Source organism: Austrofundulus limnaeus, unplaced genomic scaffold, assembly GCF_001266775.1.
Source record: "Austrofundulus limnaeus strain Quisiro unplaced genomic scaffold, Austrofundulus_limnaeus-1.0 Scaffold226, whole genome shotgun sequence".
NCBI lineage: Eukaryota > Metazoa > Chordata > Actinopteri > Cyprinodontiformes > Rivulidae > Austrofundulus > Austrofundulus limnaeus.
The window spans coordinates 793,162-810,361 of NW_013952628.1; the positions used below are offsets into that span (position 1 = coordinate 793,162).

The 17,200-nt window shown below is 39.6% G+C and overlaps 1 protein-coding gene across 2 annotated transcripts in view; it reads right to left on the minus strand.

Annotated features, from left to right (window-relative positions):
* Positions 1–850: 850 nt before the first annotated feature.
* LOC106525447 (SEC14-like protein 2) overlaps positions 851–17,200 on the minus strand; it is a 20,266-nt gene continuing 3,916 nt past the window's right edge. The window contains exons 3-12 of one of the 2 annotated variants that reach the window (XM_014019700.1): positions 15,123–15,235; positions 13,146–13,208; positions 12,886–13,074; positions 12,719–12,814; positions 12,594–12,654; positions 12,426–12,509; positions 10,125–10,231; positions 2,886–3,025; positions 1,114–1,283; positions 851–1,034 (exon numbers count right to left, since the gene is read on the minus strand). In XM_014019700.1, coding sequence (XP_013875154.1) covers positions 880–1,034; positions 1,114–1,283; positions 2,886–3,025; positions 10,125–10,231; positions 12,426–12,509; positions 12,594–12,654; positions 12,719–12,814; positions 12,886–13,074; positions 13,146–13,208; positions 15,123–15,235 — 1,178 coding nt within the window. In that variant the 3' untranslated portion in view covers positions 851–879. The remainder of the gene's footprint in view (positions 1,035–1,113; positions 1,284–2,885; positions 3,026–10,124; positions 10,232–12,425; positions 12,510–12,593; positions 12,655–12,718; positions 12,815–12,885; positions 13,075–13,145; positions 13,209–15,122; positions 15,236–17,200) is intronic. The other variant, XM_014019701.1, reaches the window with a different exon arrangement.

Sequence of the window (17,200 nt, forward strand, 5' to 3'; positions counted from 1 at the left end):
CAATAAGAGTCTGAAACTCACCCTGAGTGCTGACATTACCTGAAACACCTCTGACTGAAGCTGCTGTTCTACTCATTTTAGCCACTCTTTGACTCTTTAGCTCCTTTTCTGCTCATTTTAGTTAATTTGATACATATTTTGGATACTTGTCTGTTTTTATTTTAGCTACTTTTCATTTTAGCTACTTTTCATTTTAGCTACTGTTCGGCTGTTTTTGGCCTGAGTTTTATTTATTTTAGCCACTGGTCTTGAGTTCGAGGGTTTTTTTTTTTAGTGTTTAGACGTCAGGCCTGTTTTATTGAGACTCTTATTGTGAAGGACTGAAACACCTGTGAGTTCTGCTGCAGCAGGAACAAAGCGGACCTCAGACCGGTTCAGCTCTGCTGCTTCTACCTTCAGTTCTGTCTGAAAAAAAAAGTTTTGTTTTTTTACTGTAAATAATGTTTCAACTTTAGTCTCAAAATAAAATAAAATTGTTCCTCTGAGGAGCCTCGACGTTCTGTCGTCCACCTTCCTGCTGACGGACCTGAGTTCTGTCGGAGCAGATGATTAAAGATGTTTAAATTAAATAAAAATAACTTTAAGTCTCTGAGCAGCAGGTTCTGTTTACAGCATCGGACAAACATCCCTGACTGGACCGCCTGTTCTTCTTCCTGTTGTTGTTCCTATTGTTGTTGTTGTTGTTGTTGTTGTTGTTTTTGTTGTTGTTGTTGTGACTAGCTGTTGTTGTTGTTGTTGTGACTAGCTGTTGTTGTTGTTGTTGTTGTGACTAGCTGTTGTTGTTGTGACTAGCTGTTGTTGTTGTTGTGACTAGCTGTTGTTGTTGTGACTAGCTGTTGTTGTTGTTGTTGTTGTGACTAGCTGTTGTTGTTGTTGTGACTAGCTGCTGTTGTTGTTGTTGTTGCCGTTGACTTGCGGTTGGTCTCCAGGTTTCCTGCTGGGGGACTGCAGGTGGTCCGGCAGCAGGACCTCCACGGTGTAGCTGACCCGTTTGGTCTGGAAGATGCTGTAGGTGTTGTCAAACCTCAGCACGTCTGTGTCGAAACAGAAAGAGCCGAAGTTTAGCTTGTTTCGGTGCTGAACTTTGAATAAGGAGCTGAAGCAGGGACTCACAGACTCCGGGACGCTCGCAGGTCAGAGAGCCGTCCTCCGGGACCAGGTGGGCGTTGTACCTGTCGCTGGGGACCACTTCCTGCATCTCTGAGGCCTTCTTCCACTCGCCCATTTTAGCTTTTAGAAACACGCCGAAACCGATGTCTGCCCCCTCGCTGGCAAAATACCAGCTGAAATAAAAACAGTTCCACACATTAAATTAGTTTTTATGTCTTTAAAACTTTTAGACACCATAGAAGAAGACGTGACTGAAAACCAGACCTGAACCCATCAAATACAAAATCATATCGAGGCACAAAAACCCAACAAAACAACTTTCACTCTGTTAACTTTAGCAGCTGTTGTGCTAATGCTCATTTTAGCTTTAAAACATTTACTCATTTTAGCTACTGTTCAGTTTATTTTATATTTAGTACATTTTGCTAATTTTAGCCAACATTTAAGCTTCCACTGCTGTTTTGCTTATTTAAGCATTTGTTTTACTAATTTTAGTTTTAACATCTGTTATGCTAATTTTAGCTGTTCTGCTCATTTAGCTACAGCTATGCTCATTCTAGCTTCTGTTCTGTTCATTTTAGCCACAATTACGTTCGTTTTAGCTACTATTCTGCTCATTTAGTTATAACTATGCTCATTTTAGCCACAGTTATGCTAATTTTAGCATCTGTTCTGTTCAGTTTAGCTAGAGTAATGCTCATTGAGCTACAGCTATGCTCATTTTAGCCATAGCTATGCTAATTTTAGTATCTGTTCATTTTAGCTACTAGTGTTTATTATGCTCATTTAGCTACAGCTACTGTATGCTCATTTTAGCCACAGTTTTGCTCATTTTAGCTTCTGTTCATTTTAGCGACTAGTGTTTATTATGCTCATTTTAGCTACAGCTATGTTCATTTTAGCTACTATTCTGCTCATTTAGCTACAATTATGTTCATTTTAGCCACAGTTATGCTAATTTTAGCATCTGTTCTGTTCAATTTAGCTACAGTTATGCTCATTGAGCTACAGCTATGCTAATTTTAGTTTCTGTTGTAATCATTTTCGCTACTAGCATTTGTTATCCTCATTTTAACTACAGTTATGTTCATTTTAGCTGCTATTATGCTCATTTTAGCCACAGTTATGCTAATTTTAGCATTTGTTCAATTTAGCCATAGTTATGCTTATTTTAGCTACAGTTATGCTCATTTTAGCTTCTGTTCTTATTTTAGCTTCTGTTCTGACATTGAAGCAGACCTGGCTCTTATGACTCGGCACTGACTGATCTGAAAATAAAACTTTTCGTCTCTCTCCTCCGTGAGGAAGAACTCAGATAATGACGTGTTTCTGTTACTGAAACATGTCAGGAAGAACTGACCGGACTTTAATGAAACATTCAGAAAACATCGACCGGACGTCCGTCTACGAGTAATGAAGGTTTGGACGCAGTTCAAGATGGCCGCCGCTGCTAATCAACATTAGCCAAAACAAACATATTGAACTTAAGCTGAGAGAAGATCTTCAAACCGTGTTCTGACCCACGTTGTGTCTTTTGTTACTTTTTCCAGCAGAATCTGCCTTAATTTAAACCTTCAGTGTTTTTTATTGTTTTCAGAGGAATAACAGGAGCTAATTATTCAGGAGTGTTGTGTTGTAAACGTGAGACACAGCCATGTTTGACAGTTTGGTAGATCTGCTCTTCACCGGTGGAGTCGTCCAGCCAACACGTTCAAAAGAAAAAACACTTCAGGTTTTAGTGTCGAGCGTATAAAAACGATCGGCAGGTGACTGACCGCAGGACGCAGCCCGGAAACAGGATCTCAAAGTCCAGCTGCTGGGAGGACCCCCGGCCGATGGTCAGGCAGCTCTCGTAGTCCACCTTAACGTGGTCCCGCACATAATAAGAGGGGGGGACGGGTCCCACGTGGTTTATCTGCAACAGAGACACCAAGAGTTCAAACATAAAGTGTCAGACGCTCTAACATGAGAAGTTCAAGTTAAAAAGCTTCACTTACTGTTTCTGTCTGAGAGCTTGTAAGGTTTGATTTGAAACATTTAGACGTCATCGACAAAAAGATGACTTTCACTTTTCTGTTTATTCAGTTTCTCCAACATGAAGGCTGTCATACAAACTGAAGTCCAGAATCTGTGCTGGACTTTGTGTTCAGCACCTCGCTAAAGTTCATCCCTCTTGGTAATATTTCTGTTTTTTGCCTTGGAGCACAGGTCCAAGCAAAGTCAAGGTCTGCGGGCCAAACGTGGCCCACCATGGCATTTTATGTGGCCCGTGAGTATGGGATAAATCTTGTGCCAGCAGGAAGTGAATTTGATATATATATTTTTGATATATTTATTGCTGTTATATCTTTTTCTGTCTGTTGTAAAAGCACCTTGATAGCAGTTTATCTGTTTTAACTGTGCTCTATAAATAAAGATGACTTGACTTGACTTGACTTGAATTTCTCAGATTGAATCTGAATGTTCATAATTTAAAATTAAATGCATTGGTTTGAAAATAAATTTCACTAAATTGAAACTGAATTTAAAGTTCTGTATTTGAATTAATTTTCTTTGAAACTGTATTTTGGTTTATTAAAAATTCAGTTTCACTACTTTCACTTTAATTATTTATTATTTAATTTGGTTTATTTATTATTATTTAATTTGACCTATATGTAGAAAATGTTACATTTACATCACATCATGGATCACATATTGATCAGATGCTGCTGCTGACTGATCTATGATCATCTGAGCAATTCAAATTCAATTCCTGCTGGCACAAAATTTATCCCATACATGAGCCTCAGTCTTCATTTTAACAGCCACGCTCCTCATTATCTCCTTCCAGTGTTTATTTTGCCGCTCATAAAGGACAGACTGACTGAGAGTGTCCTGGATAACGTTAGTTGAGTGGATTCGTTTCCACTGTTCACTGTAGGAGAGTTTGTTTCAGAAAATACTGTGGCTTCACTTCACATTTTCTATCTTTTCTTTGGTTGATAGTGGTGTTTTAAGTTGACAAATTTGTATTGTAGTGTTAACATTAACTCCACTTTAACATTAGCTGCACATTATTGTTAGTGCTAGCTCCTTGTTAGCTTGGTGTTAGTGTTAGCTCTGCTTTAGTGTTAGCATCAGTGCCACGTTAGTGCTAGCTCTGTGTTAGTGCTAGCTCCTTGTTAGTGTTAGCATCAGTGCCACATTAGTGCTAGCTCTGTGTTAGTGTTAGCATCAGTGCTACATTAGTGCTAGCTCTATGTTAGTGTTAGCCTCAGTGCCACATTAGTGTTAGCTCCATGTTAGTGCTAGTTCCTTGTTAAGGGCTCGACACACGGGAGGCGACGTCGCTCGCTCTCCATTCATTTCCTATGGAGCCAGTGCGGTGAGGCGACAATCGCTTGCCCTCCTCCAGCTAAGCGACCGGCGAAAATAGTGCATGTGAAATTTAGCGCTCGTACACGTAGACGTGCACACGCGAGCTTGCGACGCGACATATGATAGTTGAAAAATGTTCAACTTTTGTCGCTTAGCATGCAGTCAATCAGCGAGGGTTTCATTGATTGACCAATGAGAGGAGAGTATGCTACACACTGCAGTTAGCTAACACTTTCACCAAGTGATTACTAAAAAGCTTTGTGGGAATTTACTGGCACCAGGGTGAAGTTTATGGTAAGTTTTTCCTCATAAAACTGTATCTTGATGTGTGTTTGTTTTTCAATATCATTAGCATCACAAGATTTGTTTAGATAACACGTCCGTAAAGCACACCCGCCTTCAGAGTCAAGAACCAATCAAATTTTGTGAAGACAAGTGACCTGAGAGCGCGATTCGCAACGCTGCGATCGCTATCGCGTCCCGTGTGTCGGGTTTCACCCTGGCTGCGATGACAGCCGTTAATCGCTGTAAATTGTCACTGCCCGTTTGTCAAGCCCTTTAGTGTTAGCATCAGTGCCACATTAGTGTTAGCTCTGTGTTAGTGTTAGCATCAGTGCCACATTTGTGTTAGCATTGTGTTAATGCTAGCTCCTTGTTAGTGTTAGCTTGGTGTTAGTGTTAGCTATGCTTTAGTGTTAGCATCAGTGCTACGTTAGTGCTAGCTTTCTGTTAGTGTTAGCTTTGTGTTAGTGCTAGTTCCTTGTTAGTGTTAGCTTGGTGTTAGTGTTAGCTCTGCTTTAGTGTTAGCGTCAGTGCTAAGCTACGTGTTAGCATTAGCTCAGTGTTCATGTTAGCTAAGTGTTAGCTCTGGGTTAGCGTTAGCATTAGCACCAAAGAAACTCTCCACAAAGATCAGGGGTTGATCATCCCGCAAAGTTCCTTTCAATCCATCATTAGAACATAGAACCAAATCTGCCAAGAGAGCAGCTTCAACCAGGAGTCCAAATGTGACCCTGATGGAGCTTCTAGTGGTCCTGCAGGTCCACAGGTCCATCAGAAGGAGCACAAAGTCCAGCTTCATGGAGGACAGGCAGGAAGGATCAAAGACATACGAAGCTGGACTGTTAGGTTCTGTGATCAGACGGGACCAAACCTCAGGGTCACATCTGAGACTACGAACTGGTCCAGTTACAGCCCAGACCTCAGTCCAAGTCTGAACTGGTCTGATTTGATGATTGTTGGACCAACCTGAAGGACCCGGAGACATTTGGACATAATAATTTGTCGATATCCAATCACTGTTTCAAATTAACCAATTAATCGGTTTAAATTTCCAGTTTTATTTAACAAAAACCAAGAGGGATGAAAGTTTTTTTCACGGCACCGTGAATAAAAAATGCTTATTTGTTAAACAAATGAGGTGGTTTTTAGCTTTAATTTTCAACCAGCAGCTGAACACAAAGAGCCTTTATAGTAACAGAATATGAAGCCGAACTCTAACAAGACAATAATTATGTGTCTGAACCAGAACCTGCATGACTCTACATGTAGTCCATTTTCAGGTCAGAAAAACAACACAACCTGTGAAACCACAGAGACACACAGAGAACTAACAGGAGACGTCAACAACAACAAAAAAAAAACAATTTGAGGCAAAAAACAAACAAAAAAAATCTTCAACGAAGTCAGAACAAATTTCTGGGCTTCAGTTCCTCATCTGTCCCGGGCCCAGTTAATAATCTGAAGACACAGTAAGGAACACGGGTCAGGTTCTGTTCAACTCGGGATTATCTGAAGTAAAACTACGTTCAGCTCAGCGATGCGGGAAAACACTGACATCTACACTCACCTGTCTGGATTCTGTTTCATGCAGCTCGATAAAACAATCAGTTTTTAACGGGTTCGTTTCTGTCGAACAGGATCTGATTTTACTGCTGAAACTCCAGTCGAATCCAGAACTGTTGCAGAAAATTATGGGATCAATCTTGTGTCAGCAGGAACTGAATTTGAATTGCTCAAATTGAATCTGAATGTGAATGATTTGAAATTAAGTTTGGTTTGAAAATGAATTTTACAAAATTTAAACTAAATTTAAAGTTTTGAATTTGAATTAATTTGCTTTGAAACTGTGTTTTGGTTTATTAAAAATTCAGTTTGACTACTTTCACTTTCAGTTCCATAATTCAGATTTTTGTGTCACATCCTGGTCCTTGAGAAAGCCAGGCAGAGTAATCAAACACAGATCCACAGATTTATGTTTCACTTTGGTGAAGTTCCCCTTCTGTATGTAACAGAGTTGATGCAATCCACTGTAAAAGTGAAACAAAGTTATTTTATTGCAGTGATTAATTTGACCTATATGTAGAAAATGTTACATTTACATCACATCATGGATCACATATTGATCAGATGCTGCTGCTGACTGATCCATGATGTGATGTAAATGTAACATTTTCTACATATAGGTCAAATTAATCACTGCAATAAAATAACTTTGTCTGTTTTTGTCACTTTTACAGTGGATTGCATCAACTCTGTTACATCCAGAAGGGAAACTTCACCAAAGTGAAACATAAATCTGTGGATCTGTGTTTGATTACTCTGCCTGGCTTTCTCAAGGACCAGGATGTGACACAAAGATCTGAATTATGGAACTGAAAGTGAAAGTAGTCAAACTGAATTTTTAATAAACCAAAACACAGTTTCAAAGCAAATCAATTCAAATACAAAACTTTAGATTCAGTTTCAAATTAGTGAAATTTATTTTCAAACCAACGCATTCAATTTATGCACATTCAGATTCAATCTGAGCAATTCTAATTCACTTCCTGCTGGCACAAGATTTATCCCATAGAAAGTCCCATTTGTTTTGCTGTTTGGTACCTGGGACGAGACGTGACTTTATCACTGTTTAGGAAAATGATTTGTTTTCAGAACAGGAAAATCTGGTGGGCAAAGAGCTCACATGAAACATAGTTTGCTATTCAAATTAAAAGCTGTAATATTATCAGCTGCATGTCATCCAGATGGAGTTTGGCTAAAGCAAAGCTGCTGAGAACTACAGGAGCAAACAAACTGTCAGTGGTGTCAAACTCATCATGGTTGTAATTAACTTCAACATTTCAGGTTTAAATATGAAAAGTCACATTCCTGAGCACTACTAACAAGCAATAACTGAGCTCTACATGGTATTCCCTGCATAGAAACAGCGTTATAATACATCCTCTTATAAAGTTAGCCAATGAAAATACAGCAAGATGGAAATTTTACACACCAAATTTTGCCGGCTGCCTGTTACTTTTGAACCCTGTGAATCTCCTAATGCTGGGATTAGGGTTGTGAAAAATAGTGTCATGTGCAATTAATCAGAAAAACTGCCACCAATTAATGTTTGCCACTTTGTGAGTACTACAATTAATGACATATAGGTCACTTTGGCACAGAGCTAATGCTAATGCTAAAGCTGAACCAACACTAACTCAAAGCTATCACTAACCTGGAGCTAACATTAATGCAGAGCAAACATTAACATGTAGCTAATACTAAAACGGAGCTAACACTGACAAGGAGCTAGCGTTAACGTGAAACTAACACTAATGCGTAGCTAACACTGAAATGGAGCGAACATTAACGTGGAGCTAATGTTAACTAGGGCTGCCACGATTAATCGATTAATCGACGACTAATCGATTATTAAAATAATCGGACTAATTTAATAATCGATTAATCGTTTTCTTTTTTTGTTCTTTACTTTGTTTTTCTCTCCAAACTGCTTTGACACCTTCCACTGCCACATCTGCCTTTCTGTCCTTGACACACATGCACAGTAGTGGTACTGGGGTAGGCCGTGGACGTCACAAGACATTATACAGACAGGCTCTGGTATTATGGCTACCTGACAACAGAGCTCAAAGTGTGGGATCATTTTAAGAAAATGAAAGAGAAACCTGTGTAATATCTGCAGAGCAGAACTTACCTTCCACAGCAATTATTTTTAGTTAGCATATAGCTAAAATCTAACCATGGTTATACAATAGCAGCTGCATTCTGACGTGATAAGCTGTATGTTTTATATTCAATTAATGTATGATCTGATTAGTCGACTAATCGAATAAATAATCGGTGATTAATCGATTATAAAAATAATCGTTTGTGGCAGCCCTAATGTTAACGCAAAGCTAATACTAATGCAGAGCTAACGTTAACATGGAGCTAACACTAATATGGAGCTAATAATGCAGCGCTAACATTAACATGGAGCTAACACTATTGTGTAGCTAACACTGAAATGGAGTGAACACTAACATGGAGCTAATGTTAACGTGAAGCTAATACTAATGCAGAGCTAACATTAACATGGACTAAAACTATTGTGGAGCTAATAATGCAGAGCTAACACTGAAACGACGCTAACACTGACAAGGAGCTAATGTTAATTTGAAACTAACACTAATGTGTAGCTAACATTGAAATGGAACTTTCACTAATGTGGAGCTAATGTTAACGTGAAGCTAATACTAACGCGGAGCTAACATTAACATGGAGCTAGCACTAATGTGGAGCTAATAATGCAGAGCTAACACTTTAAACTTGTTTAATGAACTTGAATCACCATTATCAACCCTAAAAAGGACAGAAAATGTTGACACAACATCGAGGCCACAATAAACTCTCCTCCAGCGAATGTTGGAAACAAATCTACTCAGGCGAGAATCCAGGATTCTCTCAGTCAATCTGTCTTTTACAAGAATCAAAAAGAAAGCTGGAAGGGATAACGTGGGGTGTAACTGTTGAAATGAAGACGTTAGTTGTACTGGTCATTTATAATTTTAGAACACGGTGACTGATTTAGACTCAGAAACATATTAATCAAAATATTAATCGTTATTGGCTAAATTCCACAATTAATCAAGATGATTTTTTTGTCAATATCACCCACTAGGTGGAAAAAAATAAGCATGCATTGTGGGAGACGTAGTTTTAAGGTCAATTATGGCTTTAAACATTTTATTTTAAGACATAAAAACATCTTTGGAGTTATTACAGGCCACATAATATTGTGTGGCGGGCCACATTTGGTCTGCGGGCCTTGAGTTTGACACACATGCTCTACAGGAAGGATAAGCAGCTGCAGTTGGAATCAGACTCGTATCCACCGACAGCAGTTTAACCATTTTCTCCTCGTTAAACGTGGAGGATTAGATCTTATAAATAAGGAAAATAACAACCCTGGCTTGAACTCAGGACCTTCTTGCTAACGATGCTAACAGTGCTAACGTTGCTAACCACTGATGAGCTGCCGAAGCTGTGTGAGCAAACATCTGCCATCAGACGTAATTTATGGTCTTTCTTTCCTCAGTTGCACTTTGTGTGTGTGACTGAGCGAGGTGCAGCAGTAAAGATACTGTAACACAAAGTCGACGACTTTACGACGCACAATCAAGACAAACAAAGAAACACGCTGACTCTGAATCCTCAGATATGAAGATCTGAGAGGAAAGCTGAACCTGATGGAGTCTCTTCAGGTTTTCAGTAAATAAAGTTCCACCTGCGTGAAGTTTCTGATCAGACCTGTCAATCAAACCCTGATGATGGATACTCGTCTCCTCCAACCAGCGCAGACGTTTCTGAGGTTTGTGGGCGTGTCCACTCACCCTGTTCCGACAGCGAGGGTCTCCGTCAGGGTCCGTCAGTTTGCCTCCGTAGATGGCCGGCAGCTCCTCTTCATCGATGTGCTTCAGTAAAACCTCCTGCCAGTTGGCTGCAGAACCAGAACCCAACACAGATCCTGAACTGATGTCATGAAGTGTTAGCATTAGCTACTCATTTTAATGCTTACAATGTTTTAGCTTTTGTTTTAGCTACTTTGACTTTTAGCTACTATTCTGTGTGGCTTTTAACTTCTCATTACCGTTTTTCTCATTTTACTACAGCTATGTGTCATAGTCTTATTTTGTGCCTTGGTTTTTTTCTAGTGTTTCAGTGTTTCCCGTGTGTTCTCTGATTAGTGCCCCGCCCTCGTTCACCTGCTTCCCCTTGTGTTTCCCCCAGGTGTTTCTTGTTTGTGATCATTAGTTTACCTTTATATTCAGTGTCCTGTGTTCAGTCTGCGTCGGATCATTGGGCCTCATGCAAGAACCGTTGGTACACACAGATTTGTTGTTAAGTTGTGCGTACGAGTGATTTAGGAGAATTTGTGACATTCACCAATGTTTTCGTATTCTAAGATTTTTTTCAGATACGAACAAAATTCAGGAGTGGTCCAGACCTGTCGTATATTTTACCAGCAGTCAGTCTGCTGTTATCCAGACGGGTTTTCTTCACTAAGAACTTTATATTTCATTAGTTTGAAGATATTTTGAGTTGAAAATAAATCACACTCCATAATTATGTTGACAATAGGCTATTCTGCTTGAATTAGAGTTATAATTTTAAATGTAATAATTTAGACTAACAATATAAATTGTCTGTTTGTCCGTTTTCCGCCGCTTATCCAGGATCAGGTGCGGGGGACAGCAGAGAGACCCCGCTCTCCCCAGCGACACCTTCCAGCTCGTCCTGGGGGACTCTGAGACGTTCCCAGACCAGAGGGGATACATAATCCCTCCAGCGAGTCCTGGATTTTCTCCAAAGTGCCAGACTTATTTTGAAAACATTTTAAAATGCTTATTTCAGAACCGCAACTGAGACCACTTGCGGGGTGGGGGGGTGGTACGGTGCGCAGCGCTGTGTCTTCTGAATAAATGAAAATGATTTAACACAGTTGTTTATACTTTTAGCAGCTCTTTTTATTCCACAGCTGACCTGCTAAAAATGACAGATTTTCTTTTCTGGATCTCTGACAGACGGACTTCAATCTCTGAACTCGTAAAGTTTTTTTTAATTTTTGCTCTCATTTTCATGAATGAACACTTCCTGATATCTGAGGCAGGAAACACAGCCTTATATGGTGTTTTTGGGGTGGTAATTATGCTAATCTCCTCTCGCGTGCACGAGCAGCTGGATAGAACAGCTGAATTTACGCAGCTCATTTACACACTTTTCCTGAAGATAGAAGAGTTTGTTGAATCTGACGTGACATGTTCGTACGAACCCTTTGTACGAACAAAGGTAAGAGAAATTTAGGAGAAGAATACGAACATGTTCTTACATGAGGCCCATTGTGCTGCAAAGCTTGTCTTGTTTTCCCTTGTCCTTGAAGTTTCTGCCACGTCTCTTAGTGTGAGTTTTTCAGCTGCCTCGCCAGCGTCTTTGATTTATTAAAGACTTTGTTTTGCTACACCCAAACTCTGCCTGTGCCCTGGGTCATTCCATGTCAAAAGGTGACACTATGCTTAGTTCAACTGCAGCTTCTGTTTTGTTGCTTTTAGTTTTATTTATTTATTTTGGTTTTGCTACTTTTAGGTGTTATTTTGAAAGTTTTAGATTTTAGCTACCATTGAAGTTTATAAATTTGATCTGTTTTGACAGTTTGAGCAGTCGTTTTGCCACTTTTTAGCCACTATTCTGCCTTTTTCTTTCTTTTCTTTAGCTACTTTTTGTCTTTAGTTACCATCCTATTCTTTAGCTTTTAACTACTATTTTGATTTATTTCAACTTTAGCATCTTTTGCTACATTTATCTGTTTTTCTAATTTTAAACTATTGCTACTTTTAGCTCCTGTTTTTCAGCTTTCAGCTTTTAGTTTGTATTTTCAACTTTAGCTACTCTTCTGCTGTTTTGGTGTCTTTAGTTACCATCCTGGGTTGTTTAATCTTTTAACCGTTTTGTTTTATGCAACTATAAAATCTTTTTTTTAGCTACTCTTGGTAATTCTAGCTTTAGCATTTGTTTTATTTTAGCAAATGTTTTGCTAATTTTAGCTCATTTTCTGCTCTGTTTTAGCCTCTTTCTGGTTTGTTTTAGTCAGTTTAGTTCTCAGGACTGATTCGGGTCGGGTCTGGATCGGCTCTCACCTCCCAGGATGTGGATCTTTTGTCGTGTGATCTCGCTCAGAAGGTGTTTGACGAGGTTGTAGGCCACAGGGAAGAGCTTCGGAGCTGGAAGAGACAAATTAAAAACAGACTTTTTGTTCAGATTATTTGTTTATTTAAAAACAAACAGTTTTTATTCCGGAACTTCACCTTTAATGACAAACAGCCTCTTCAGGCCTTCGGGGTAATTATCCTCGAACATCTGGAGGATCTGTAAAGCAGACCCGTCAGCAGCTGGCTGTAGTGAGTCTTACATTAAACGTTTAACGCTTCACCTCTCCGTATGTTTCGATGGCAGGTTTCCATAAATGCTTCAGACCCAGACCTTCAACATCGTAGACCATGGTGATGGACTCCACGTTCCTGCCCAGCTGTGACATAAAAATAAAGATTAGAAAATAAAAACAGGACCGGCCCTCGAAACGAGCGTCTCTGCTCTCACCCGCTCTGACTGCAGGTTGCACTCCCGCTGCAGCATCTCGCAGTCCCGGATCTTGGACTTGACGAAGTCCTGCTTGGAGGCGGACAGGAAGAGGCCTTTAGGGTCCACGGGTCCGATCACGTCGTACCAGACGGGGCTGCCCTCTCGGTCGTAGCCGCACATCCCTCCTGACAGGTACTTCTCGATCACCTGAAGGTGGAGCAGACTTTCATTATTTGTGTCGTTTTGAAAGAATAATCCGTGTTTTTTTCCTGTTTTACCTCCGGAGGGCGCCAGTCTGAGATGATGGAGTCAACCTTCAAGTGTTTCCTGAACTCCAGGTGCTGCAACAGAAAATGTCTGTGTTAAAAACTTTTTGTTTTAACTCATCTAGTTTGAGCTTGTCTCCCTCAGCTCCCTGTCAAACTACAACTGGACCTTTTTTTTCTGATCGTATTTTATCTAATTTGCAGTTTTGATGCATTTAATCACGAGGTTTTCTTACCGAGGCTTCACACTATTATTGTCTGAACAAACTCTTCGTTGGTTTGACAACCATCTGACCAACAGATCTCAGTAGCTGCGTTTCCATTAAACATGAAAATGCGCAAATTGGAAATTTGAAAATAAATTTGCTCAATAGAAACACGTCACTTTCGAAAAAAACTTATGTTTTTCGACAACATGTTTTTGCACTAGGATGAGGTGGTTTTTCGTCCGTTTCGAAATTGATGTATTTCGCAAAACTGCAATGGAAACACTTTTTTCGCATCACTGGAGTCATGTGATCAAGAACCGGCTGTTCCTACTGGCGAAAAAGATGACGAAGAAGAAAACAGGAAGTAGAAGTAGTAGTAAAATCACCAAAGTTGTAAAAGAAAATAGTAAACTCACCGACTACAATTTCCCAAAAACACAGCATACGTAGCCGCTCCCAAGTATAAGGGACTTGTCGCTAGAAAGCCTCGATAAGACGCTGACGTCTCCTCTGATGATGAGCGCTAGTGTCGTGGTAGCAACATGCTATGTGTTTACATCCATCGCTGCCATGTTTGTAATGACTTATCATGAGAACAAACGTATTCACGCGTGACTTTATAACATTTCTTACTTAACGGAAACACTGCAATTGCGAAACTGTTTTTTCGTCATTAACAGAATGTCGACAAAGTTTTGCGCACATTTGCAATGGAAACGCAGCTAGTGTGTTCAAGTAGCTTCCTCTTCTCTCCATAAACTCTTCTGGTGTTCCTCAGGGGTGAGTGCTGGGGCCACTTTTGTTTAGTCTGACTTTAAATGTGCCTTATCAAAATGTCCATTTTTATGCAGAAGATACTGTCTTATATTGCTCTGGTCTCTCACCTAATAATGCTTTCAATCAACTACAGTCAGCTTTTAATGTTTTACAGACAAATCTTCACATTTAAGCTTGTGTTAAATGTAGATAAATCGAAGGTGATGCTGTTTTCTAACAAGAGATTTGAACGTAAGGATCTTCTAGTCATTACAGCTGAGTGTCTGAGAATTGAAAAAGTGTCCCAGTATAAATATTTAGGCTTTTTTCTTCCCATATTCAACAGCTAGTAAAGAAGCTGAGATTAAAACTGGGATTTTTTGTCAGAATTAAATCGTATCGATCTTTTGATGCTAGAAAGCGACTGGTTGATGCAACGTTTGTCTGTACTGGACTAAACTTAAATGTCTTTCTTCATTGGATGCTGTTTTTCATGGAGCTCTCAGATTTATAAGAGGTTTAAAGGTTTTAAACATCATTGCACATCATACAGCCAGGTTGGATGGACTGCCTTGGACACTCGTAGACTCAGTCACTGGTATATTTTTATTTATAAGGCCATATTAGGATTTCTTCCATAATATTTGTTGGCCTACATAAATAGAACCTCCATCAGAGGATATTCTCTTCGTTGTGAGAATTTATTTTTACTTTCGGTGATTGATTTGTTTGAAAAAACCTTCAGACTTTGGCTGCTTGGATGAAAATCTATAGAAATGAAGGGTGGATCAAGACTTTTGCACAGAGCCTTGCTGCAGGTGTGCCGAGCGTACCTGGATGACATCACCCTGATATATTTTCACCTGGAATAAAACCATCATAAATAAACTGTAAACTGCTCTGAACCCGTCATTAATTAACCCTCTGTCTGCCCGTCTGTTTAATCTCCTGATGACTCAGCGTTTATCTCTCCCTCTAATCTGCTGCCACACCTGCATCGATGGCTGCTCGGAGCTAAGTGCACCTGCACAGGTGTTCTGAGCTTTGGCTCGTTACGTAACACCGGCTGATTCTTCAAACACGGGCCCGTTACCTTTCGCAGCATGGCCTCGGACTTCTGCAGGTTGAAGTTTCTGGCTGAAAAAGAAAAAGCAAACAGGAAGTAGGTTTGATTAGAACAGGAAGTGGACACGTTAAAATATTTAAACACTTTAAAATCAGAGAATCAACCTGCAAAAAATATCTACCATATTTAGAATCATTAATGTGAAGAAGCTGAGCTAAAAGAGGCCAAACATGAGCTAAAAGTTAAAAAGAAAATCCAGCTAAGAAGTTAATGTAGCAAAATGTTAGTAAAAGTGGCCAAAATCTAGCTATGATACAAAATCTACCAAAAAAGATGTAGAAAACAGATACAGTACCTAAATATAGCAAAAATGCTAGGTGAAAGCTAAAGAAGCAAAAGGCTATCTAAAGGCTAAAAGTAGCCAAAACCAGCAGAAAAGCAGCTAAAACAACACCAGAAAACAAAAGGTTCTAGCTATAAATCAAATATTATAAAATGTTAACTAAAACTAGCCAAAAAACTAGCTAAAATCTAAATGTAGTAAAAGTTCAACGAAATCTATCTAAAGACTAAAGGTAGCAAAACAGAACAGTAGCTAAAATGTGAAAGCTAAAGATAAAAAGCAGTATTAGCTAACACAACAAATATAGATAAACCATAATTAAAAGTAACAAAACACTAGCCAAAAGCTAAAAGAAACAAAAGCTAGCTAAAATCTAAATGTAGCAAAAAAGTAAAATGTAAGCTAAAGTAGCAAAAGGCTACTGAAACTGGCAGAATGGTAGCTAAAACAACAAATGACAAAATGTTAGCTAAAAGTAGCAAATCACTATCTAAAAGCTACAAATTAAATGTAGCAAGACCATCAAAAGGCTAAAGGGCTACAATTTTTCAAAATATTTGAAAAGTTCTTGATGTTTTTCTTTTTGTAAAATATTTAATAGCCAAACATTTTGAAAAGTATAAAAGTTACAAAACCCAAAAGGTACAGCAACAGTTTCCTGAATGAGCCGAATGTTTTGATACAAAATAATACGTCTGCAGTAGTAGTGAAATTGTAAAACCGCTGACTCGGCATTCACACAATGAGCTAAAATTCGAGGGTTAAATGTTACTGTGTATTCCTGACTTATCATTTATTCAGAGTGGCACAAAGATCCAGTTTCCTGTCTTCACACAGGTGTCTGAGACTAAAACCCAAAGAGAGACTCTGCTGACAGATCAGCTGAGGGGACGGTAAACAAAACTCCTGGTTCTGGTTCTGGTTCTGGTTCTGGTCTGTGTTTAACCCTCAGTGGAGCTGGACAGAGTGGACAGCTCAGGTAAGACTCTCTGTAAGGGGATTAAGTCCTGCAGGACAGGAAGTGGATTAACTCTCCAGTATCCAGGACGAGTCAGAGTGTTGGAGTGGCTGCTGACAGCTGACAGCTAATGGCTAACAGCTAACGGCTAACAGCTAATGGCTAACAGCTCTTATTTAACAAATGTTCAATTGTATCATTCATCCATCCATCCATCCATCCATCCATCATCCATCCATCATCCATCCATCATCCAACCATCCATCATCCAACCATCCATCCATCATCCATCCATCATCCAACCATCCATCCATCATCCATCCACCCATCCATCATCCATCCATCCAGCATCCATCCATGCAGCATCCATCCAACCATCCAACAAAATCCATCATCCATCCATCCAACCATCCATCATCCATCCATCATCCATCCATCCATCCATCCATCATCCAAGCATCCATCCATCATCCATCCACCCATCCATCATCCATCCAACCATTCATCATCCATCCATCCATCCAAAATCCATCATCCATCCATCCATCCATCCAATTATCCATCCATCCATCAATCATCCATCCAAACATCCATCCATCCATCCATTCATCCATCAATCATCCATCCAACCATCCATCATCCAACCATCCATCCATCATCCAACCATCCATCAATCATCCAACCATCCATCATCCAACCATCCATCCATCATCCAACCATCCATCCATCATCCAA